This window comes from Numenius arquata, chromosome W (assembly GCF_964106895.1).
Source record: "Numenius arquata chromosome W, bNumArq3.hap1.1, whole genome shotgun sequence".
In the NCBI taxonomy this organism is placed as follows: Eukaryota; Metazoa; Chordata; class Aves; order Charadriiformes; family Scolopacidae; genus Numenius; species Numenius arquata.
The window spans coordinates 24804761-24831995 of NC_133615.1; the positions used below are offsets into that span (position 1 = coordinate 24804761).

At 45.1% G+C, this 27235-nt stretch overlaps 1 protein-coding gene across 1 annotated transcript in view; it reads right to left on the reverse strand.

Annotated features, from left to right (window-relative positions):
- Positions 1-26330, reverse strand: part of LOC141476802 (mitogen-activated protein kinase kinase kinase 1-like) — a 53225-nt gene extending 26895 nt beyond the window's left edge. The window contains 4 exon segments of the mRNA XM_074165603.1: positions 9888-10068; positions 10200-10281; positions 19025-19146; positions 25900-26330. Coding sequence (XP_074021704.1) covers positions 9888-10068; positions 10200-10281; positions 19025-19146; positions 25900-26330 — 816 coding nt within the window.
- Positions 26331-27235: the final 905 nt, after the last annotated feature.

Consider the following 27235-nt stretch of genomic DNA (forward strand, 5'->3'; position numbering starts at 1 on the left):
GCCAAGTAGTGTTTTCCCTAAGTCTGGGACTTTTCAGTTTCCCATGTTCTGCCAGTGAGCGCAGGTACACAAGTAGCATAAATCAAAAAATAAGGAGGCTACAACCATCAGCAGAGACTGCAAATCAACAAGATAAGAGCAGACAACGGCCTGCCTGCCTGCCTGGACACAGAGAAAGAATCCAATAAGGTGTTAGAAGACCCCAGACCAGGAATCACCATTGGACTAAAAGACACATGAAGAGCACACAAGGGGCAGGTGTATAGAATGCAAGGGTATAATTGACCAATGATTTCTTTGTTCAAGGTCTCTCTCCAGAGGTACCCAACCCCATGCTGACCCTGCTGCTGTACCTTTCAATTAAATTATTTATTTTTATAAAATCCAACACCTGAGACTGCTGCAGAAAACCTAGGGTCAAGCCTGAGGGAAGAAGCATGCCTGAGAGGAAGTGTGTGTCTGGAGTTGAAAAGGGCACCCATCGGCTCATTGGAGTCACCCGCTACAAAGGGACTCCAGTCCAAGCAGTTAAAGACTCAGGTGGTACATATGCAACTCCTTGAATGGTGTGAGAATGCTTGGGCAGCGACTTCTCCTTTAACATCATTTATGATGTTTCATTTCTAAGTCATCAGATCTCCAAAAACTCTGTTAAGAGAAGCGGAGGAATGACTGTATGGATGGTTTCATTCACTCTGAATTTTAATTATTCAGTGTGGAGTTTGTGTCTAGTCATTAATATTAACAACCCTGAAACCAAGGTCCAGCCACACCAGACAAAAGTTATAGCAGACACAGAATCATAGAATTATCTAGGTTGGAAGGGACCTTTAAGATCATCTAGTCCATCCATCAACCTAACTCTGATAAAAAACCATCACTAAACCATGTCACTAAGCACCACATCAACCCGTCTTTTAAATACCTCCAGGGATGGTGCCTCAACCACTTCCCTGGGCAGCCCATTCCAATGCTTAATAACCCTTTCAGTGTAAAAATTTTCCCTAATATCCAATCTGAACCTCCCCTGGCGCAACTTGAGGCTATTTCCTCTCATCCTATCACGTGTGACTTGGGAGAAGAGACCAACCCCCACCTCGCTACAACCTCCTTTCAGGTAGTTTTAAGAGAGCAATAAGGTCTCCCCTCAGTCTCCTTTTCTCTAGACTGAACAACCCCAGCTCCCTCAGCCTCTCCTCATAAGACTTATTCTCCAGACCCCTCACCAGCTTCGTTGCCCTTCTCTGGACTCGCTCCAGCACCTCAATGTCTTTTTGTTGGTAAGGGGCCCAAAACTGAACACAGTACTCAAGGTAGGGCCTCACCAGTGCCAAGTACAGGAGTCCTACTTGCCACACTGTTCCTGATACAGGCTAGGATGCTGTTGGCCCTCTTGGCCACCTGGGCACACGGCTGCCTCATGTTCAGCTGACAGTCGACCAACACCCCCAGGTCCTTTTCTGCTGGGCAGCTTTCCAGCCACTCTTCCCCAAGCCTGTAGCGCTGCATGGGGTTGTTGTGACCCAAGTACAGGACCCAGCACTTGGCCTTGTTGAACCTCATCCCATTGGCCTCAGCCCATCGATCCAGCCTGTCCAGATCCCTCTGCAAAGCCTTTCTACCCTCAAGCAGGTAGACAATCCCACATAACTTGGTGTCATCTGCAAACTTACTGAGGGTGCACTCAATCGCCTCATCCAGATCACTGATAAAGATGTTAAAGAGAACCGGCCCCAATACCGAGCCCTGGGGGACACCACTTGTGACCGGCTGCCAACTGGATTTAACTCCATTCACCACCACTCTCTGGGCCCGGCCCTCCAGCCAGTTTTTAACCCAGCGGAGAGTACTCCCATCCAAGCCGTGGGCAGTCAGTTTCTCCAGGAGGATACTGTGGGAGACTGTATCAAAGTCCTTACTAAAGTCCAGGTAAACAACATACACATCCACATAGGCAATACAAGTTCTCCCACTCTTAAGTATGTGATTCCTGCTCATTTGAACCCACCTCTAGACGTTATTTAGGTCATTGGGCTCCTGCAACCCAACTTGGGTAACAGTAAGAACCAACTTCGTATTTACGTGAAACTTGCACAACCAAAATTGGAATTGTCCCGGTTTGAAGTAAAACCGAACCAATTTTCTGTTCTGTAACTTTACATCCTAGCTAGGCCTCCTCTAACTCTCTGAAATTAACGGCATGTTGTGGAGAAAACTGCTCGTTCTCAGAACGATAAGACCAATGTTTGTGCTCCATGCCAAGGAATGGTATGCAGAGAGGCCCTTGCTTATACTTATTGCTATAACAACCAAGGTCAGCCAATTTCGTTATTTGCCCCCTTAGAGGGTCGGAAACGGAAAAAACGTAGAGGGGTCACATCGGTGGGGAGGAGTGGACAGGACAGGTGACCCAAACCTGACCAACTGGGCTATTCCATCCCATCTGCCCCATGCTCAGTATAAAGGCTGAGGGATCAAAGGGTCAGCCCTCTTCCTGCAATGGCCGACGTCCAGAGAGGACTCTGTCTGTTCATCTGCCTTTGATCCCGATCCATGTGTTCCTGACTCCAGAGCTGGAATCCAGTTCCCATTCGTCACTGAGTCCAGTCTGGGACTTCCCCAGTGCCTGCCGGTGACGTGACTGTCATCCTGGGAGCTTGATACGGTTTTGTATATATTGTATCTATTTCATTATTTTCATCCTTATTTTTATTTTAATATTAATTCTTCATTAAAGTAGTTTAGTTCATTCTAAACTTCTGAATCTCTTTATGTCTTTCTCCTCCTCTCTCCTCTTTTAGAGGGGGGGGAAGGGGGGGGAAAGGGCCATCTGTCGGTCTGGTTTTGGTAAATTCAGCCCAACGTGGGGCTCGATGACTGTGGTCTGTTAAGATTGCCTGAATAGTTTGAATTCCAGTTTGCTCAGGGAGAACCGACAGCTTTCACCATGTTGTACCTACAGAATGTGGTATATGATATTTTTAGAGACCCTTGTATGAAGTTGATTGATGTAGTGGTGCTTAACTGGTCGGACATATTGACTTGTTGTATTGAGATGGGTTTATATTGGTTCTGTGTTTGGATGCGGTGGCCTAGGCGTGCTTTGTTGGTGTGGGCTGGTGCTCAGGTGTATAATCTGAGATTTGCAATTGGTAAGGTATCTTCATGTTTCGGGCATCATATAATAGATCCTGTTGCTAATTACACTTTTGATTTTACCTGGGGAAAGTTTACTTTGCCTGTTCGTGATTATTTCAAAATGTTACCAATTGAACTGAGGGGTGAAAAACCTTCGGGCTGGTCAGAGAATGATTGTTATGATTGTCTCTGTCATGTGGGCCTGATTTTGATGCTTATGACACTGAATGTGCTGCAGGCGTTAGATGTTATTAGATTTGAGGAGTATCAGAATGAGCATTGTGTGATAGGCAACCTCGCTACTCAGAAAACGGAGACACAAACAGTTACTCCCACAGCCCCAGCGACAGTCACAGCAGGGACACAAACAGTTGCTCCCCCAGCCCCAGTGACAGCCACAACAGGGACACAAACAGTTGCTCCCCCAGCCCCAGCGACAGTCACAGCAGGGACGCAAACAGTTGTTGCCCCAGCCCCAGCGAGAGTCTCAGTGCAGACACAAACAGAACCAGCCCCGGCCCCGGCCCCTGCCCCGGCCCCGGCCCAAGCCAAGCCAGCGGCACCAGCCAAGGCCATGACAACACCGGTGCCAACGGCACCGGCTGCTCCCCCACAGCCACTGGCACAAGCCAAGGCTCCGGCACTGGCGAAAACCACGCCCCTGGCCCCGCCGACACCGGCCCCAGCGGCAGTGGTCGCCCCCCCACCGGCCGCTCCGGCCCCGACAGCCAGCGCTGTCACTGCTCCAGCTCCCAAACCGAGCACTGCTGCTTCCCCAGCGCCAGCAGAACCGGCACAAGTTGCTCCGGTGACCAGGAAGCAGAAAAAGAGGTCGGCTCGGTCCCCTGCCCCTTACGACAAAGACGTGCCCAAGCCAGACAGCAAGGGAGAAGACTCCTCTGATGAAGACCCAGGACAGGGTCCTTCTGATGGGGATAAAGAAAAGCATGCCCTTACAACACAGTCAACCAGTTGGGGAGCTCCTTCTCAGGTAGATAGGGGAGAGGGTCCTTCTCAGCCAGCCTCGATACAGGATGATGCCTCAGATGTAGATGTAATTATTAACTCTTTGTCCTTAAAGGATTTGCGAAATCTAAGGAAGGATTTTACTCGTCATGATGGGGAGCCACTTCTCTCTTGGTTGCTCCGATGCTGGGACAGTGGAACTAATTCCATAGACTTAGATGGTAGAGAAGCCAACCAGCTGGGAAATCTGGCCAAAGAGGGAGGCATTGATAAAGCGATTGGGAATAGGGCAGATGTTCTCAGTCTCTTGAGGCGACTGTTATCAGCTGTAAAGAGCAGATATCACTTTAAGGATGATATCCAATGCCATCCAAGGCAATGGACCAGCATGGAGAAAGGTATTACATACCTGAGAGAACTGGCTATTCGAGAAGTGATTTATGGCGATTGGCAAGTGACTATAAATCCTGATGAAATGCCATGTCAACGACCTTTGTTGAAAAAGTTTGTGCAGAGTGCACCATCAGTGTATTCCCACACTTTGTCAACAGTGGTCTGTGGAGCATCTGATACTGATACACCAACTGTAAATGAGGTCGCTGATAAGGTACGACAGTATGAAGATAGTCTCTCTCGTCCCATCGGTGTTGCAGCAATAGAAAACCTGACTAAGAAAGTGGCTGAACAAACTGAGAAAGTGGCTGAACAAAATAAAACACAGACTGAGGCAATAGAGAATATAGCTAAGACACAGAATGAGACAATGGAGAAAATGACCAAGGCAATAGTTGAGCAAAACGAGACAATTTTTCACAAACTGCTTGAAAAACTTGCTGAGATTGGGAGAGAATCTTACTCTTCTCCAGCTCAGGCTCAAGTTGCAGCTCAGGCTCAAGTTCCTGCTCAGATCCAAGTTGCATCTCAGACTGAGGTGCCTGCTCAGACCCAAGCTGCAGTTAAGACCAGAGTTGCAGCCATTAAGAAAAAACGCCCTCCTATGAGACCAACCAAAGGGAAACAGGACTCGCTCCGAGGTTTCCTGTGGCTTTGCCTCTGCAATTATGGAGAGGACATGAGGAGATGGGATGAAAAACCTACTTCAGCCCTACAGTCATGAGTGCTTGAGTTGCAAGGTAAAGCAAACAGAAGGAAGGATTTTTACATGAATATGGCTGCTCCAGTTCAGAATATGCACTGCCCCTGTCCAGACAGGAACTCACCTTGCAATTGGAGATGCTGTCCTTAGCATTAGGGTTGCCCTGCCTCCAGCCAGGAGGAGGAGAGGGATAACCGAGTTTATTGGACTGTGTGGATTCGATGGCCTGGCACATTAGAGCCACGAAAGTATAGAGCCCTGGTGGACACTGGTGCACAGTGTACCCTAATGCCATCGAATCACAAAGGGACAGAATCAGTCACTATTGCAGGAGTGACAGGAGGATCTCAAGAACTGACTGTACTGGAGGCCGAAGTGAGCTTGAACAAGAATAAATGGGAAAAGCATCCTATTGTGACTGGCCCAGATGCTCCGTGCATCCTTGGCATAGACTACCTCAAGAGAGGGTATTTCAAAGACCCGAAAGGGTATCAGTGGGCTTTTGGTGTAGCAGCTGTAGAGACTGAGGGTGTTACACAGCTGTCTACCTTACCTGGCCTTTCAGATGACCCTTCTGTGGTAGGATTGCTGAAGGTTAAAGAACAGCAGGTACCACTTGCTACTTCCACGGTGCATCGACGACAGTATCGCACTAACCGTGATTCTCTGATTCCTATTTAGAACCTGATTTGTCGGCTGGAGACCCAAGGAGTGATCAGCAAGACTCGCTCACCCTTTAACAGCCTGATATGGCCAGTGCGCAAGTCTGATGGTGACTGGCGTCTAACAGTAGACTACCATGGCCTGAATGAAGTCACACCCCCACTGAGTGCTGCTGTGCCAGATATGCTAGAACTGCAATATGAACTAGAGTCGAAAGCAGCCAAGTGGTATGCTACAATTGACATTGCTAATGCCTTTTTCTCTATCCCTTTAGCAACAGAGTGCAGGCCACAGTTTGCTTTCACCTGGAGGGGTGTCCAGTATACCTGGAATCGATTGCCCCAGGGGTGGAAACACAGCCCTACTATTTGCCATGGACTGATCCAGACTGCACTGGAGAAGGGTGGAGCTCCAGAACACCTGCAGTACATTGATGACACCATCGTGTGGGGTAATACAGCAAAAGAAGTTTTCAAGAAAGGTAAGAAAGTAATTGAGATTCTTCTGAAAGCAGGTTTTGCTGTGAAAAGAGGTAAGGTCAAGGGACCTGCATGAAACATCCAATTCTTGGGAATTAAATGGCAAGATGGCCGTCGCCAGATCCCAATGGATGTGATTAACAAAATAACAGCTATGTCCCCACTTACTAACAAAAAGGAAACACAAGCCCTTTTAGGCGTTGTGGGATTCTGGAGAATGCATATTCCAGGTTATAGTCAGATTGTGAAACCTCTCTATGAAGTGACTCGAAAGAAAAATGAGTTTGTGTGGGGTCCTGAGCAACGACAAGCCTTTGAACAAATTAAACAAGAGATTGTGCGTGCAGTAGCACTTGGACCAGTCCGAAGAAGACAGGACATTAAAAATGTGCTGTATACTGCAGCTGGAGATAATGGCCCTACCTGGAGCCTATGGCAGAAAGGACCAGGGGAGACTTGAGGTCGACCCCTGGGATTTTGGAGTCGAGGCTATAAAGGCTCCGAGGCCAACTATACTCCAACTGAGAAAGAAATCTTGGCAGCGTATGAAGGAGTTAGAGCTGCTTCAGAGGTAATTGGTACTGAAGTACAGCTCCTCCTGGCGCCCCGATTGGCAGTGTTGGGTTGGATGTTCAAAGGTAAAGTTCCTTCTACTCATCATGCCACCGATGCTACCTGGAGTAAGTGGGTTGCCTTAATCACACAGCGAGCTCGAATAGGAAACCCAAATAGTCCAGGAATTGTAGAAGTGATCACAAACTGGCCTGAAGGCGGAGATTTCACAATGCCACCAGAGGAGGTGGTAACACGTGCTGAGGAAGCCCCGCCATATAATGAACTCTCAGATAATGAGAAACAGTATGTTTTGTTCACTGATGGATCTTGTCGTATTGTAGGAAAGCATCGAAGATGGAAAGCGGCTGTATGGAGTCCCACACGACGAGTTGCAGAAGCTACTGAAGGGGAAGGTGAATCAAGTCAATTTGCAGAGGTAAAAGCTATCCAGCTGGCCCTAGACATTGCTGAACGAGAAAAGTGGCCAATACTCTATACTGACTCATGGATGGTGGCAAATGCTCTGTGGGGATGGTTAAAACAATGGAAGCAGAGCAACTGGCAGCGCAAGGGTAAACCCATTTGGGCTGCTGAATTATGGCAAGATATTGCTGACCGGCTAGAGAAACTAGTCGTGAAAGTACGCCATGTAGATGCCCACGTACCTATGAGTCGAGCCACTGAGGAACATCGGAACAATCAGCAAGTGGACCGAGCAGTTAAGATTTTCCAGACAGATTTAGACTGGGAACATAAAGGTGAATTGTTCTTAGCTCGATGGGCCCATGACACTTCGGGTCATCAAGGAAGAGATGCAACGTACAAATGGGCTCGTGACCGAGGGGTGGATTTAACCATGGACGCTATTGCGCAGGTTATCCATGATTGTGAAACATGCGCCGAAATCAAGCAAGCTAAAAGGTTAAAACCTTTGTGGCATGGAGGTCGGTGGTTGAAATACAAGTATGGGGAGGCTTGGCAAATTGACTATATCACACTCCCTCAAACCTGCCAGGGTAAGCGTTACGTGCTTACAATGGTGGAAGGAAGCACCGGATGGTTGGAAACCTATGCCGTGCCCCATGCCACTGCCCGGAATACCATCCTGGGCCTTGAAAAGCAAGTCTTGTGGCGACATGGTACTCCAGAAAGAATTGAGTCTGACAATGCAACTCATTTCAAAAACAATCTTATAAGTAGCTGGGCAAAAGAACATGGAATTGAATGGGTATATCATATCCTCTATCATGTACCAGCTTCTGGGAAAATTGAACGATACAATGGATTGTTAAAAACTACCCTAAAAGCGATGGGTGGTGGATCCTTTAAAAATTGGGACAAGCATTTAGCTCAAGCGACTTGGTTAGTTAATACCAGGGGATCCATCAATCGAGCTGGTCCTGCTCAATCAGACCTTTTACATATTGTAGAAGGGGATAAAGTCCCCGTGGTGCATTAAAGGAATATGCTAGGGAAAACTGTATGGGTTTTTCCTGCCTCGGGCAAAGGCAAACCCATTCGTGGGACTGTTTTTGCTCAAGGACCTGGATGTACTTGGTGGGTGATGCTGAAGAATGGAGAAGTTCAATGTGTACCTCAAGGGAATTTGACCCTGGGTGAGACTACTTAATTCCGAGTATGATGTTAGTTGTTTATAATACTAACAGTGTTCTATGAGTGTTTTTCAGGATGACACTGCAATGATGAAACCTAGCCGGATTGATCAAGTGGCGTCCAGTAAAACTTCTCTGAGATGGACATGTTACCCATGGGCACGAACCACAATGAATTTCACACTGTCTCTCCTACCCTGAGAACCTGATCTGCTATGAAATGGACTTAAGCTTTTGTATATAGAGATAAATTATAACTGAGTGATTTACATATATCTATCTATATATGTATGTATGTATAGATTTTATAGATGATAGTAGTTGTAATCTAAGCATGATGCAAATGGTATGGAATAAGGGGTGGAATGTCCCGGTTTGAAGTAAAACTGAACCAATTTTCTGTTCTGTAACTTTACATCCTAGCTAGGCCTCCTCTAACTCTCTGAAATTAACGGCATGTTGTGGAGAAAACTGCTCGTTCTCACAACGATAAGACCAATGTTTGTGCTCCATGCCAAGGAATGGTATGCAGAGAGGCCCTTGCTTATACTTATTGCTATAACAACCAAGGTCAGCCAATTTCGTTATTTGCCCCCTTAGAGGGTCGGAAACGGAAAAAACGTAGAGGGGTCACATCGGTGGGGAGGAGTGGACAGGACAGGTGACCCAAACCTGACCAACTGGGCTATTCCATCCCATCTGCCCCATGCTCAGTATAAAGGCTGAGGGATCAAAGGGTCAGCCCTCTTCCTGCGATGGCCGACGTCCAGAGAGGACTCTCTGTTCATCTGCCTTTGATCCCGATCCGTGTGTTCCTGACTCCAGAGCTGGAATCCAGTTCCTATTCGTCACTGAGTCCAGTCTGGGACTTCCCCAGTGCCTGCCGGTGACGTGACTGTCATCCTGGGAGCTTGATACGGTTTTGTATATATTGTATCTATTTCATTATTTTCATCCTTATTTTTATTTTAATATTAATTCTTCATTAAAGTAGTTTAGTTCATTCTAAACTTCTGAATCTCCTTATCTCTTTCTCCTCCTCTCTCCTCTTTTAGAGGGGGGGGAAGGGGGGGGGGAAGGGCCATCTGTCGGTCCGGTTTTGGTAAATTCAGCCAAAACCACGACAGGAATTAAGAATGCTACATTTTCTTTCATGGACCTTTAATACGAAGCCTGAGATGAAGTTCAAACCTGAAAACCCCAGTGAAAACAAGACCGGAAAAACTTTTCTTCTGATGCAAGTTAAATATAATTGTTTCCAATAATAATCAACCATTCAAAACAAATTTTTGAATTGTTGATTTGACAAATCTAGCAAAACAGTTAAAAAAAAAATCAGTTTTTGTATTTGAAGCTTCTTTTACAAAATAAAATTACCTGAATCCATGGCTCAGCTAAATTTTTATAGGCAAGGGGGATCTGCTGGACCTCATAATGAGCAAGGTTAAAATTGCCATCTTGAGTTCTTCTATGTGATCCAGCTGTAGATTGCTGCTGAATTTGTTGATGAACCGCATGGAGAACAGAAGAACAATCCACAGGGCTTGGCAATTCATGACTACAGATTAACAACAAATAACGTGGATTAACGAATGAAACATTTACCCAAGTAAATACTTCAGCATATTTAGGAACATCAACTAAGGATCCAGAAACAGATAGTTTGTTATACTCAGACTGAATCCTTACGTATAGAAATCATGAGATACCCATTTAGATCTACAAAGAGGACATATAAGCGGCGCTCTGTTTCTTCTGCATTCTTCCGCTCCTGGAACACAGCAACAGGATAATACATATTTCAGTTTTACAGTGCATAAAACCAGAAGATGGCATTATTATTTTTAAGTTTTACTGAAGAATGTCAGTTTCAGGATAAACACTTCTGAACTGAACCTGGTGCAGAAGTCTGATAAACATTTTTGCATGCAGAAACACTTCAGCTTAGCACTACAATTAATATTAAAAGTTATGAATTGTAATGCAGGTCTTTTTGTGTCTCAAACATAAGCAATACTTTTTCAAAAGGATTAAAACAAGGGAGATGCACCTGGGTCATGGCATTCCCAAGCACAGATACAGGTTGGGCAGAGAATGGATTGAGAGCAGCCCTGAGGAGAAGGAGGACTTGGGGTGTTGGTGGATGAGAAGCTCAACATGAGCCAGCAATGTGCACTTGCAGCCCAGAAAGCCAACCGTATCCTGGGCTGCATCAAAAGAAGCATGGCCAGCAGGTTGAGGGAGGTGATTCTGCCCCTCTATTCCACTCTCGTGAGACCCCACCTGGAGTACTGCATCCAGCTCTGGAGCCCTCAACATAACAAGGACATGGACCTGTTGGATAGGGTCCAGAGGAGGGCCATGAAGGTGATCAGAGGGGTGGAACACCTCTCCTATGAAGACAGGCTGAGAGAGTTGGGGTTGTTCAGCCTGGAGAAGAGGAGGCTCCAGGGAGACTTTATAGCAGCCTTCCACTGCCTAAAGGGGGCCTACAGGAGAGATGGGGAGGGACTCTTTATCAGGGAGTGGAGCGATAGGACGAGGAGTAACAGTTTTAAACTGAAAGAGGGGAGATTTAGAATAGATATTAGGAAGAAATTCTTTACTGTGAGGGTGGTGCGACACTGGAACAGGTTGCCCAGGGAAGTCATGGATGCCCCATCCCTGGAAGTGTTCAAGGCCAGGCTGGATGGGGCTTTGAGCAACCTGGTCTAGTGGGAGGTGTCCCTGCCCATGGCAGGGGGGTTGGAACTCTTTAAGGAATCTTTAAGGTCCCTTCCAACCCAAACCATTCTATGATTCTATGAGATGGAATTTTATTTGTTAAAGAAAAACTATTTATATACTTTATTTAATGCAGTATATAAAAACATACTCCATGATTCCCTATATAATCTTAGTAGATGACTTTCATGCATTCTAATGACAAGTCAGAGGGGTAAATGTCTGTTCCTAACCTTGCTCTAATTGGACATGATCTTCTCACTCAGGTAAGAGGCTCAAACCGCTAACCCTCCAGTTAATTTGTGAATACTTTGAGAAAGATTAAGTTGTAACTTGATAACTGAGAAATAAGGAATATCAACAGTACCTGAATGATACCTGTGGGTTCAGTTAAAGTTCACTCACACAGCTAAGATTTACGTGCATCTGGAGCAATAGTGTGTGCCAGTAGCGACCTTGAGAGCAGGGGAGGATGAGAAACATAAGTCAGCTCATCCTGACAAAAACAGAGCACAGTCTGGGAACCAAAACTTGTCCTGGTAGCAGAGTACCTCTTATAGTGATAAGCTCAGTAGAAGGTAGAAAATATTTTTGTAAGTCCATGATTGGGCATTACGAGGGGAGTGGGTTTGTGTCTTAAGTGTATATAAGTTTCTCTGTGCAGCAATAAAGGAGGTCGATTTGGATTCGCTTACTGCATGACCTACGAGTCTGTGATTTCTTCATATGCCACAAATGGCGCCCGAACAGGGTTAAAGATTCAGCACGACGGTGATCAAGGATCGGTGGCGTACCCCCGTGAGCCGGACGGAAGACGTTGATCACCAAGAAGCTCCTATATACTCATCGCTGCACGATATAAGGTTAGCACAGCGAGGGGCCGGGGAAGGTATTATTATAATGGGGCAGTCTGCGACAAAAGTGCAGCAGATACATAAAGCACTTTTAATGAAAATCGTTAAGGAACAAGGATTAAAGTTACAGCCTCTTAAACTTTTACAGCTTTTAGTATGGATTCGGGATCATTGTCCGTGGTATCCCCCCAACGGGTCTTATGATCCTTCTGACTGGCAGAAAGTGGGAGAATGCTTGCAAGTCCGACTAATTACTGATCATGATGTTAATCCCAATAATATCGTAACATGGCATGTCATATATACAGTGTTAAGAACATTCCTCCCTACCGATAAAGTGTTTGCTAACTCAGATTTTCCGCCTCCGCCGGCTGATTTATTAACTTTAGAGGATACAGCTCCGGCTGGTTCAGACCCTGACACTGAGCCTGTCTGTGATTCAGCTCAGCAGCCGCAATTGCCGTTAGCTGCTACAGTAGAAGCAGCCGACGACTCAGACTCACAGATACCTGAGGATCCCTTCGATCCAGGTCCTATTGACTCTGATCAAGAGCCTGATTTGTACCCGTCTTTAACTCCGGTTAAAGCTATGGTGGCTTCTGCACCAACTGCGGAACAGATCTTACAAAATACTAAATGAATGACTGTTAGTCGTGCCTCCGTTACGCGCCCGCCGCCTTATGCTCCTTCTCTAGACATGCCTCCTAATGATTCTCACGATAAGGCAAGAAGGGATTTCATGGAAGAGTGTAGAAAAAGGGCTTTGCAAGAGGGTGATATTGAAATGCTTCAAGCTATGCCGGTCATCTATAGACCCCACCAGCTTCCTCACTATGAGACACTGACATATGAAGTTATCAAAGAGTTATGAAAATCCGTTAAGGAAAATGGTTTACAATCCTCCTTTACTATTAGTTTGCTGGAAGCAATATCGGAGTCGTATGTTATGGTTCCTGCAGATTGGAAAATGGTGTTAAAGTTGATGTTAACGGCAGGGCAATATTCCATCTGGTTAACAGAATATCGTGAGTTGGTTGCTGCCCAAGCAATGGAAAATTTGACAGCTGGGCATCCTATTGGGGCTGATCACTTGATGGGACAAGGGCAATACACGACTTCAGCAGCGCAAGTTCAAATGAATAGATTAGCTTTCCAACAAGCATCTACGCTCGCCTTACGGGCTTTAAAATGAGTTCCCGATGGTAAAGGTACAGAACTGTCATTTGCGAGTATCCACCAGGGGGCGCAAGAGCCTTACATAGAATTCATAGACCGCTTGCAAACAGCTATTTCTCGACAGATTGAACTTCCAGCAGCTGCTGAACTTTTATTAATGCAATTAGCAGTGGAAAATGCTAACACTGAATGCCGCAGGGCTTTAGACCCTATACGTGGCAAGGCCACCACTTTGAATGAACTTATTAAAGCGTGTCAGCATGTAGGAACGGAAGAGCGCAGGTTTGAGATGTTAGTGACGGCATTGGCTCAACAACTAACCGTGGCTCGTGCTGCTATTAAATGTTTTTCATGTGGGCAGGACGGACACACGAGAAAGGATTGCCCAAAACGAAGGGGATTATTGGATAAGACTCCGAATGAATTATGTCCTCGGTGCCAGAAAGGATATCATTGGAGCAATCAATGTCACTCTAAATATGATAAAAATGGTAATCCCTTACCCTCTCCACAGTCGGGAAACACCAGGAGGGGCGCGCAGTCCGGTGCCCCATGCAATCCCAACAGGGCCCAAGGGCAGATGCTGCAATTAGCACCACAGCAGGGGAATGGACAAGCAATGCAGGCATCAACCCCCCGCCGTGCCACCCCCGGAAGTGCTGGGTTGGACGTGGCAACTGTCGCCACAACAAACGTAAATGATACTTCTGTGCACCTGATATCGATGGGACTGCAAGGGCCGCTGCCTTTTAAAGGACATGCTTTGTTACTGGGATGGTCTTCCACTACAAAGATGGGTTTGTTTGTTTTACCTGGGATTATTGATAGTGACTATCGGGGAGAAATTAAAATCATGGTATGGACTCCGAATCCTCCCTGTACCATACCAGCAGGTGAACGCATTGGTCAATTAATACCTCTCCCTAGTTTGTCTCCCTTAACAGACGACACTGCTGCATCGGCACCGATCCGTGGAGCTGGAGGTTTTGGGAGTACAGGTGTCCCACAGATTTATTGGACTCAGCAGATCACGACTCAACAACCCTTTCTTACTTGTCGACTTAATGGTAAAGATTTTTCAGGGTTGGTAGATACTGGAGCAGATATTTCTATCATCCATAAGTCTGAATGGCCATCTGAATGGCCTGTTGTGGACACAGCTGCTTTAATTACTGGGGTTAGAGGAACTCAGCTTCCTCAACAATCGCTACAATCCCTGCTGGTTGAAGGACCGGATGGGAAAATAGCTAAATTGAAACCATACGTTCTACCAGTACCCTGTACATTATGGGGCCGTGACTTGATTTCACAATGGGGTTTGCTTTTAACGACACATTTTTGACTGGGGTCGCCGATGTCCAACCGCGGCTCAAACTTACGTGGTTAACCAATTCCCCTGTTTGGGTTGATCAGTGGCCCCTCAGAGGTGAGCGGTTGGAGCGAACGCGAGAGCTGGTTGCAGAACAATTGCAGTTAGGACATATTGTCCCTTCTACAAGCCCATGGAATACTCCAATTTTTGTAATACCTAAGAAATCGGGCAAATGGCAATTATTGCAAGATTTACGGGCAGTTAATGCTATTATAGCTCCAATGGGTGCACCGCAATCGGGACTGCCGAATCCTACAATGATACCACAATCTTGGAATCTTCTTGTCATTGATTTAAAGGATTGTTTCTTTACAATTTTTCTGCATCCTGATGATTGTCCACATTTTGCCTTTTCTGTACCTTCTATTAACAATGAAGGGCCTATGGAGAGATATCATTGGGTAGTGCTTCCTCAAGGCATGAAAAATAGTCCAACTATTTGTCAATTTGTTGTTTATTCTGCTTTGAAACCAGTGAAAACACAATTTCCTACTATGTTGTTTTATCATTACATGGATGATATTTTAATTGCTGTGCCTGATGAGTTTCAGTTACAATCTGCATTTGCTGAGGTGAAATTAGCCATGGAACGCTACGGACTTTGAATTACACCTGAGAAGGTACAGTCTATACCACCTTGGAAATATCTGGGTTGGCAAATCTTAGATAAAACCATTATTCCACAACCCATACGAATTGTCAATACAGTAACTACATTGAAGGAGTTACAAAAATTATTGGGAACCATTAATTGGCTACGACCTTTGTTGGGGATTTCTACAGAATTATTATCTCCCCTGTTTGACCTTTTGAAAGGCGATTCTGATTTGTCATCCCCAAGATCGATTACGGGGGAAGCTTCACAAGCATTGCAGATTGTGGCAGAAAGGGTTAATACAGCCTTTGCATCCAGGTGTGATTTAAATTTACCTGTTCGTTTATTTTTAATCCCTAATTCTTTCCAGCCGTATGTGCTTATTGGCCAATGGGATGAAAAGGAACAACAGCTATTTGTACTAGAATGGCTTTTCCTTCCTCATTCATTTTCAAAACCTGTAACTACTTTGCTTGAGATGTTTGTGAGATTAATTTCTACAGGTCGACTGCAATGCCAGCAACTTCGAGGAACTGATCCGGATTTCATGCATATGTACATCACAAAGGAAGATTTTACGGTAATGCTTTGTGAGAGTTTGTCTTTACAGGCAGCCTTTGCGGACTACCTTGGCAAAATACTTTATACTCTGCCGAAGCACCGTCTGCTTAACTCCCTAAAAGATGTTCCTCTACAGCCTCTTTTTTTACAGCAATCTTCGCCAATCCCTAATGCCCGAACGGCATTCATTGATGGCTCTGGAAGAATGGGCAAAGCTGCTGTTGTCTGGCAAGAGGCCACACATGGGTGGCAACACTCTGTTGTTCTTCAGTCAGGTTCTCCTCAATTGGTTGAGCTTGCAGCTGCTATCCATGCATTCAGTTTATTTCCTGCTGAACCCCTTAATGTTGTCACTGACTCTGCCTATGTCTTTAGTATTATACAAAGATTAGAAAAATCCTTTTTAAAGGAAGTTGCAAATCAGGACTTGTTTGATCTCCTCTCCAGACTGTATATATTGATTTCACAGAGAGCTCATTCTTATTTTATGTCTCATTTACGTTCTCACACTACATTGCCTGGGCCTATGGTTGAAGGTAATGCTGTTGCCGATTCTTTTACTATGACTGTTGTGGTACCTAAGAAACTTCAACAGGCTCAACTCTCCCATGAATTTTATCATCAGAATGCCAAGGCACTCTCCAAGGATTTCCAGCTCACACTGCAGCAGGCATGAGAAATTGTCTCTGCCTGTCCAGACTGCCAGTGTCTCTTGCCACTTCCTACACAGACTGGATCTAATCCTCGTGGATTGCAGCCCAACGAACTATGGCAAACTGATGTTACTCATATTTCTGCGTTTGGAGTTTTTCGCTTTGTACATGTTACTGTTGACACCTTTCCTGGGTTTATCGTTGCTTCTGCACACAGGAGCGAAAAGGCTAAAGATGTCTGTCGCCATTGGCTTCGTGCAATTGCTGTTTTAGGTATTCCACAGAAAATTAAGACTGATAACGGGCCAGGCTATCTTGCCAGACAGACAAAAACCTTTTTAGCTGAGTGGGGTATCCTGCACATTACAGGTATTCCCCATTCTCCGACTGGTCAAGCAATTATAGAGCGTTCTCATCTTACTCTGAAAAATATGCTTCATAAACAAAAAAGGGGGAATCCCCTGGGTATCACACCTCAGGAACAATTAGATAAAGCCACTTATGTTCTAAATTTTTTGAATCTTATGCATGCTGACAATTTGACTGCTAATCGACGGCGATATGGTTTGCCGGATCAGACAAATACGAAGCCTACTGTATTTTATAAAGACTTACAATCAGGACAATGGATGGGTCCAGTACCCTTGTTGTCGTGGTTATGGTTGTGTTTCTTTATCCACAGGACCATACTGGTTACCTGCGAAAAATATCAAGCCTGCCAACACTATCCAGAAAGATGCAGAATCTATTGAAGACGTCTCTCAAGGTGAAGATAAAGAGGAAGATTCTAATCTTCCTCAGGTTTAATCATGTCGCATGTGTCTCGCATTATCACATGTATGTTATGTAGCTCAGTAACTAGAGCTTATGTCTATTGGGTGCATGTTTTAGACCTGCCTCTGTTCAGGCCTCTCACATGGTGGGATCTAGTGTCACCTTTAAGTAATAATGACACGAGATGGATGAGAGGAGTTTGACTACCACCATCTTGCGACGATCTTAACAATTCCTTTGAGACTAGCCAGATAGTTTATAGTGACTTACATGTGTCACATGGGCCAATGTCACTAGGCCCGAGAATCAATCTCCTTAAATAAATTTTACTACTCAGTTACATCTTATTGGATTAAAACTAAATGGCAAAACTAATTACACTATGGTCACTCTGCCAAGTCCAAGCAATACCGAGGAGGAGGGTATTATCCCATATTTGTCCTCTTTTCCAGCATGCAACCTGCAAAAATTGCAAGATCTACAACAATTGGCTCAGAGACCATGTCTGAGGTTGTATCCTCAAAGACAAAATTTCTCATTTGGGTTTGTTATTGACTGGGGTCCGCATGACACCTTTTGGAATCAAAAATACAATCGTTTAGCATTATCTTTTAGTAAGGATAATGCAAGCCTAATTTGGCATGATGGGAAATGGCAGGACCTTTGATTCTAAGGACAATCATTCTAGCATTACAACAGATCTATGGAGATTAGTTTTGCCAGGTTTAACACGAACTGTATATCAGTTGTATATGCAGAAAAATATTACCTTAATCAATCTGATGGGTTTTGCATTGTGCTAACATAACTGTGTGTACTACTCACCCATATGTATTCGCATTAGCTTGTAATCTTAATGTAACCTTTAATGATAGTTTGTATTCATTAGAAGCACAATCCTTTCTTTAAGAATTGTATTACACATGTTGATTTAGCATTAGGAAATTATATGACTATTGTTCTTTTAGAAGATGACCAGAACTATGGATACCTGTTAATTTTACGCGTGAATGGGAAGAGCAAGATGGTATAGGTTATTTAGTTAGACTTCTTAAGGATGAAGTTGAAAATACCAAAAAGAGGGTTAAGTGCTTTCTTGAGTGATTAACTTTTGCTATAGTACATGATTACAGGCCCTTGAAGCTGCTTTGCTCTTTTTGTTTAATTTTCTTTCCTTTTGGGTTCCTAGGTTCAGTTATTAATTAGATGCGTGGTATTCAGCGCCAGGTTGTGATGACCCTTGCTTTGATTTCTATTCTAACTAATAAAGGAGGGGGAGATGTGGGTTCAGTTAAAGTTCACTCACACAGCTAAGATTTACGTGCATCTGGAGCAACAGTGTGTGCCAGTAGCGACCTTGAGAGCAGGGGAGGATGAGAAACATAAGTTTCACATCCTGAAGCTCATCCTGACAAAAACAGAGCACAGTCTGGGAACCAAAACTTGTCCTGGTAGCAGAGTACCTCTTATAGTGATAAGCTCAGTAGAAGGTAGAAAATATTTTTGTAAGTCCATGATTGGGCATTACGAGGGGAGTGGGTTTGTGTCTTAAGTGTATATAAGTTTCTCTGTGCAGCAATAAAGGAGGTCGATTTGGATTCGCTTACTGCATGACCTACAAGTCCGTGATTTCTTCACACGCCACAGATACCAAATTCTCAAAGAGCTACAGTCACCAGTTAAGAGCAGGTTTCTGTTTAACTTTTAAAACAAACAAAAAACCCTACAACACATACATACTAAGTTATAATACTTTTGCATATTTAGAGTCACCAGAACTTAATGAGACAAAGAAAACAACATACATATTGACATGCAGTGGTGGTGTAATTTGTTTCTGCAGCCATCTTCACACACAGTTAGGCTCTCTTCATCCAGCATGCCTAACAAACAAATGGGGCACATCTGTTCTTCTTCATCCTTCATACTATAAAAAAAAAAATTTTTGTGACTGTAAAAATGGCATATCAGAATTCAGAATAGGCTTTAACAGTGAAAAAGATTAGCTTCCAGTTTGGAACAGTCACTTCCGAATAACTATATGCTATTCATGAATCATTCTCCTAAACCTTGGTCTAAAGAAGTGAGCAACCAAATTTTTGGAAGCACTGAGAACAGACAACACTTTGTTGCAATGAACAGGAATATCACAAAATGCATGACATCTTTTCAAACTAGGTCAGATACCAATTAGAGATTGAAAGGCCCAGCCTTAGGCACTCCCTCCCCCTTTCCCACCAGGCTTCTTTAAACAAACCATATTTTTTTTTTTCACTTATCCTTTGGTTTTAAAAAAAAAATAAGAAATTTTTAGTTTTTTGAGAGCTACATGCACTTTTTTTCCACACTCCTTTCAGAGTATTAAGTCACAAGATAGCCCATTACAGAAAACTGTAAATACTAAAGACTATTTGATAGAATCATAGAATTGTCTAGGTTGGAAGAGACCTTTAAGATCATTAAGTCCAACCATCAACCTAACACTGACAAAAACCATCACTAAACCATATTGCTAAGCACTACGTCTACCTGTCTTTTAAATACCTCCACACAACTGGAGGGCTGCGATTGTTGGCTACCAACTCTTCAGAAGGGATAGGCAAGGAAGGAGAGGCGGTGGGGGGGCCCTCTATGTTAGGGACAGATTTGAATGCCTAGAACTTAATAATGGGAATGACAGTGTTGAGTGTTTATGGGTTAGAATCAAGGGGAAGGCCAACAAGGCAGACATCATGGTGGGAGTTTATTACAGACCCCCCAACCAGGATGTAGAGATTGATGAAATATTCTATAAGCAGCTGGCAGAGGTCTCGCAATTGCTCGCCCTTGTTCTCGTGGGGGACTTCAACTTCCCTGATGTCTCCTGGAAATATAACACAGCAGAGAGGGAACAATCCTGGAGGTTCCTGGAGTGTGTGGAAGACCACTTCCTAACACAGCTGGTGAGGGAGCCAACCAGGGAAAGTGCCCTACTGGACCTGCTGCTTGTTAACAGAGAAGGTCTGGTGGGGGACGTAAAGGTTGGAAGTCATCTTGGGCGGAGTGATCATGAAATCATGGAGTTTTCAGTTCTTGGAGAAGCAAGGCGGGGAGCCAGCAGAACTGCCACCTTGGACTTCCGAAGGGCAGACTTTGGCCTGTTTAGGAGCATGGTTGAAAGTGTCCCTTGGGAGACAGTCCTGAAGGGCGCAGGTGCCCAGGAAGGCTGGTCATACTTCAAGGAGGAACTCTCAAAAGCACAGGAGAAGGCCATCCCCAGGTCCCAAAAAATGAGCCGATGGGGAAGACGACCAGCTTGGCTAAATAGAGAGCTTTGGCTGGACATCAGGAATAAAAGGAAAGTTTATGATCTCTGGAAAAGGGGGTTGGCAACTTATGAGCAATACCAAGACATAGTGAAGCTATGCAGGGGGAAAATTAGAAGGGCCAAAGCTCAAGCAGAACTCAACCTGGCCACTATGGTTAAAGATAACAAGAAGAACTCCAGAGGGCTGTGCTGCCATCCAGCGTGACCTGGACAGGCTGGAGAGCTGGGCAGAGAAGAACCTAATGAGGTTCAACAAGGGCAAGTGTAGGGTCCTGCACCTGGGGAGGAAGAATGCCAGGCACCAATATGGGTTAGGGGTGGACCTGCTGGAAAGCACTTCTGAGGAGAAGGATCTGGGGGTCCTGGTGGATAGTAAACTATCCATGAGCCAGCAATGTGCCCTTGTCGCCAAGAGGGCCAATGGAATCCTGGGCTGCATAGGGAAGAGTGTGGCCAGTAGGTCGAGGGAGGTCATTCTCCCCCTCTCCTCTGCACTGGTGAGGCCACAACTGGAATACTGCATCCAGTTCTGGGATCCCCAGTTCAAGAGAGACAGGGAACTACTGGAGAGAGTCCAGCGTAGGGCAACAAAGATGATTGAGGGATTGGAGCATCTCCCTTATGAGGAAAGGCTGAGAGAGCTGGGACTCTTTAGCCTGGAGAAGAGAAGGCTGAGGGGAGACCTTATTAATGCTTATAAGTATCTAAAGGGTGGGTTGAAGGAGGAGGGAGCCAGACTCTTTTCAGTGGTTGCCAGCGAGAGGACGAGGGGCAAATGGGCACAAGCTGGAACATAGGAAGTTCCATTCAAATAGGAGGAAAAACTACTTTACGGTGAGGGTGACAGAGCACTGGAACAGGCTGCCCAGGGAGGTTATGGAGTCCCCTTCTCTGGAGATTTTCAAGACCCACCTGGATGCAGTTCTGAGTAATGTGCTCTAGGCAATCCTGCTTTAGCAGGGGAGTTGGACTAGATGATCTCTAGAGGTCCCTTCCAACTCTGACAATTCCGTGATTCCGTGATATTCACCACCAAGCAGGATTCTCCAGTTCTGCAGTGTGGCAAGACAGAAAATTGGAAGTGTCCTACAGGCAACGTGTTCAGCCTCCTGCTAAAGATAAAAAGGGAGGGAAGCAACTTTCCACTTAAGCACATTCTCCTAGTCACCTAAAGACAAGTAATGAAGCTCTCTTAAAGGCTTTCTATCCTCTTTTCCTCGAGCAAGAGAATGAACTTTAATTCTAGAGTTTTAAGTGAGAACAGAGCAGATAAAAGTAAAAAAAGGTAACCCTTGGGTCTTCCAAGAACACAGAGATTAGCATTAGAAACTCCAGAACTCAAACCAGATCCATTCACTTATCACCACTGCTGCTAAAATTTATTTACCCTGGCAAGAATAGCTAAGGTAAAAAAAAATAATTTACAAGGTTCTTTAAAGAACAGCTACATGGCAATATATAATTTCTATTTTATACAAGCTTAAACCAAGTTTTACCAATACTGGAAGCCAGCAAAAGCCAACAGAAGCATTCCTGCAGTTACTCTACCCCCAGCTGGTTGTTCCTCCTCCTAGCACATCCTCTCCTGCACTGGGATGAACTTTTGCACAGCTGCACCATTATCTTTACTCCAACTTCAAACAGTAACAAATGCATTAGCATGGTAAAAGATCTCATGAAGTTAAAATCCATCATACAGCAGGAAAAACCGTTCTTCAAAAGTATCTTGTACTCTACACATTTGAGTTTTGGGTAAGACACAATTGCACACTTCTACACACAGGTATCGCACTGAGCGGTACCTAGACTCCACTGACGGTCAGTGAAGACTGAACCTTTAGTATCACTAAATTCAATGAGATGGAAAGCTCCAGATTAGTTACAATCTATTTACTTTGCATAGGAACAAAGAAACTGCCATACTAGATCAAACCATTTAAGTAGAACCCTACCACTTGCAATAACTAATAGTGATAAGAATCAGATGTGGTAGAGGGTGACCCTCTTCCAAAAATACTCTCAAGTCACAGAGTACAGAAGAGGTAGGAGGTGAAATTTCTCTCACAGTAGTATTCAGCTTAAACTGGAAGCAGAAAATTTGGCGGCTTATTTAAGCAGACAGTGAAAAATATCCAGCATTATGGACTTAGTTAAAAAATAAAATAAAATTTTATTTTACCTTAGCTATTCTTGCCACAGTAAATAAGCTGTATTTTTTTTACCTTAGCTACATTCTGACAACATGAACTGAGAACATTATCATTTCAGTAAAAAAAACCAAAAAAACAATGTATGTCAAACCTCGGCCACACTATGCTTTATAATAGTACACTTGTACATATAGTCAAAACTTCAGTTTCACAGCATGTCTTTGGTATCTCTAGCAGTCATCAATACAAACAGCAACTGCAGAAAACATAGCATAAGTACCTACAAAGGTTGTCTTGTAGCTGAACTGACAAGTCCACCGTAGCTAGCATATGTATTTTCAAAATTTAAACACTTAATTTTCACCCAAGTCACACAGTACATGTTTACTGTATGCAGAGGAGACTAATCATAGCATTTCCTGCTTTTCATTTTTATAAAAACAGGGTTACGGCAATAAAATTAATTTGGGATGTAATAAGTCATCTAGACCAATTTCAGATACAAATAAACATCACTTAAATGGTTTGAACATTTTAAGAGAACATTGTTAAGGTCGCAGAGAAGGAGGTGCATTTTGCCTACATGGATTTACCCCAAAACAGAAGTTATAACTCAAGTTACAAGAAATCATACTACAGTTATCACTGAATTCACTATTAGGATCTTTCTCTATAAACCAAATCAATATACCATTATTATATTAACATGGGATAAAAGGTCTGAAGTGCTTTATCTTGAAGCTGCATTACCTAGTAAAACAACTCCCTCCTCCTCTTACAGTGATATAAAAAGATAACTTATAATGTTCACAGCTTTTAGTGAAAATATTTGTTCTACTGCGCTGACAAGCAGAATGCTTCAGAGATTAAAGAAAAAAGGTATTATTTACATTCAGGACTTAATAGCAGAGTCAGTTTTCCCTCTCAGCTTCATTCTGAGGCTCATGCAGATCTTCCAGCATAAACAGAAGATTTATTTAAAAAGAAAGTGACTGTAATACCAGAGACTGACAGGATGACTTCAGAGCAAGCACAGTATCTTTTAACAAACAGTATATCTTACAAGAAAGTACAGCTACCGTATTTAAAAACGAAACAGAAAACCTCCACATAATATATTATTTTGATTATGCCCTTCAGTTTGCCTCTTAAATGTCTGGGCAACAGCTGCATGCACAAATTTAACGTGCAATACACTAACTGCTACTCACATACAAATTAACTTGCTCTAGCTGAAGGAGGGAGAATAATATTACAATAAGGGCAGAGAGATGTTTTAAATTCTTGATATGGTCTGACAGAATAGTACTTTGTCTAACATTTACTGGTAACACGGCATACAGAATTACTGAGATACTCTACATGAGCATTTATAGGATATTTTTGAAGAAAAATCACTATTAATGCTGCCATGTATTTAAATTTATCATGAAGACAGTTGACAAGTTGACTATCTCACTAAAATACTAAAGAGAAAAGCACTTGGCATTTAGCATTTTCTGTGATTTGTTAGCGTTCCTAGTCAAATGTGAGAACATTTGGGGAGAAAGGTTTTAACTCATGCACACACTGAAAACACTGACTTGTCCGAATGCAGGTACTTAAAAGTAAGAAAAACTGTCCATGTGAAAGGAAAAAAGTCCACAGCTGCTGTGGGACTGACTAGCAAGGATGGACTCAATGTTTCCGCATCAGTGCGACATATGATCTTCCTGAACCTCTAATATCAAGCCTAATTCCCACTTACTATCAGCAGGAGACAGAGTTGTTTTAAACACATTCCAACACTGATTCTTCATTTTCCTTGAAAGCAATGAAACTGGATACAACTATATTAAGAGATACAGTACATTATAAATTCCCGACTCATGACTTAGCACCATCTTTGTCTCAAAAAAAGCTCAAGATACTTGCTAAAATTCATACATTATTTTTTCCCCTCCTGAAACACTTAAGATTCCCCACTAATCCTTCTTTAAGTAGATACATTTCTTATATGTTAGGACCACACCATATCAAGTATTTATGTTTGAAAGCCTTCCTTAGACAATTTATTGTCGTTCAGACAATTATTCTATCACCCGATGACCCCTCCCCACCCAGGAAGGGGAATCGGGGAAAAAACAAGGAAACCCAAGGAGGGTTGAAATATGCACAGCTTTAATAGAATAAGACTAGATAATTAACATTAAAGAACCAATATTGATCCCAATACCAATATAAAATATATGAGGATTATACTCAGCCAATTATATCCCAACAGTGGACAGCAAATGTCAGACACTGCAAGCGCTAAAGCTCTGGGATAAAGGGAAGGCCTCAGGGGTCCAGCACCGGGGCAAGAAGTTCTCAGGATGGCAGCCATCAAGGAAGAGAGAGAACTATGCAGCAAACTTGAATTTATATTGAATGTGACATTCATAATATGAAACAATCCTGTTGGCCAGCTTGGGTCAAGTGCCCAGGCCTTGTTCCTCCTTATCTCTGTACCTTGCAAGGCTCGAAAAAAATGAGACCTTGAATCTCACATAACCTAGCTGGCTATAAACTAAATATTTTCATTAATTCAGACACTAGAGTCTTCTAAAAGTGCAGTTTTCCCCAGCATTAGAAGAGAAATTAATCCTGTGTCACTCAAACCAGGACAAGCAGTCAGGCGAGTACCCGAAGCAGAAGCATAGCTGCCACTTGAATCACGCCGCACCCTCCCACCCTGCTCTAGCACTGAGGCGACAGAGCTGCAGGAAGAGTTAACAGGCTCCACCCGCACTGAGATCCAAAGGCTGACATTCCGACCCCGGTCCCTGCCACCACCTCAAACTCCAAAGCTTTTTGGGACTCCGGCAAAAATTAAACACAGAAGCACCCACCCACACAGTTCGGCTCCCGCGCAGCTAATCGCCCACGGCGCAAGGACGCGCCGCCCCGTCCCACTTCTCCGGCGCCGGCTGCTGGGCCCCGCGCAGCCCCGCACCAGCTGACAGCTGCGGGCTGCCTGGCAGCCATCCCTCCCTCAAGCACGCACCAAGTGCCTTCGCGCCCCAGGGGAAGGCAGCGGGCAAGGGTTGCCCGCCGCGCCCCAGCCCTGCACTTCGCGGGCGGCTCCCACCGCCCCCGCTCCCGGCTAGACAGCGGCCCAGCGCCCACGGGGGAATGGGAATAGGGCGTCCGAGCCCTCCTCGCGGGAACAGCCCCGCCGCCTCCACTGCCCCCCCCCCCCCACCTCGCCGGGGGCCACGGCTCCATCCTCCGCTCCGCAGCAGGGTCGGTCCCCACCAGCAGCGGCTCCAGGAACTCAGCGCAGCAGCCAGGGGAGGCAACCGGGCTGGTGGGGCTGGACCGCGGCCCAGGCAGGTAGTGGAGCAGCAGCGTCTCGGGAGGCTCCGGCGAAGAGGAGGAGGGCGAGGAAGCGGCGAGAAAGAGGGGCGCCTCAGACAGCCGATCCAGCTCCACACTCCGCACTTTGCGCGGTTGCTTCCGTCTCCACTCAGAGCGCTGCTCCCGGCAGCCACCGCCCACCTCCTGCATGAGCCCCCCACCGCTCCCAGCGACACTTCCCGCGCTGCCCTTCAGGTTCCCAGCAGCAGCAGCCGCCTCAGTACTGCTGCCTGAGGATAATCCCGACGATGAAGTGCGACTCCTCACCACCGCCATTTTCTCTAGCGAGTCACATAGGCCTCCCAAGGCTTAGGGGAAGCTAGTATTCCAACGCACTACGAAAACAGCGTAGGGAGGGAGAATAGAAGGCAGGCGCGGATTGGTCGCCTATAGGTACAGCGGACCGCAGCGTTGCTCCTCCCCACGCAGGTACTGGCGTCGCGCTCGCTCGTCAGGGACAGGACAGGACTTGGCTGCGGGCGGACGGAGCCAAACTGCGCCTGGGACTTGGTGGAGGTGCTGGATGAGGAGGGTGTCCCTGCCCCCACGTGGCCTTTCTTATGCGCAGGAGAGCGGTGGCTGCTCTGGCGGTCTCGAGGCGTGGGGTCGTGACGTGGGTTAGCTGCCGCTCTGTGAGGAGCTGGTGCTGTGGGTCAACGCGGGGAAGCCCTTCCCGAAACTCGGGCTGGCTCCTAGTGGAGCCGGGCCCCAGCTCACAACACCCTGTCTGTGTACTTTCTCTCCCTAGTGCTCTTAAAACTTCCCCAGGCAACGTCCTCCCCAGGAGCCAGGTGAGAGGTGAGAAAGGAGCAAAACGCATGCGGTGCCTTTCTGTGCTGCAGCAAGTCACCTTGAAATCGCTGCTGTGCCCAAGCTTACCTGCTCATTTGTCTCTGAGATTAGCATGAAATTCAATGCACATCCTTGCTTGCAGCCTTCACATTTCCTTCTCTGAGTTGCCCTCATTTGGCAGGTGGCACTTCACCTGTCCTCTGATACGTTTCCATGTCTGTAACTCATTAGAAGCATTAATGTTTCATTGGAGTATACCCGTTTCCATGTGTGCGTATGTACACTGCCATGGTTTCAGTTGGGATAGAGTTAACTTTCTTACTAGCAGCTGGTATAGTGCTATGTATTGGATTTGGGATGGGAAATAGTGTTGATAACACACTCGTGGT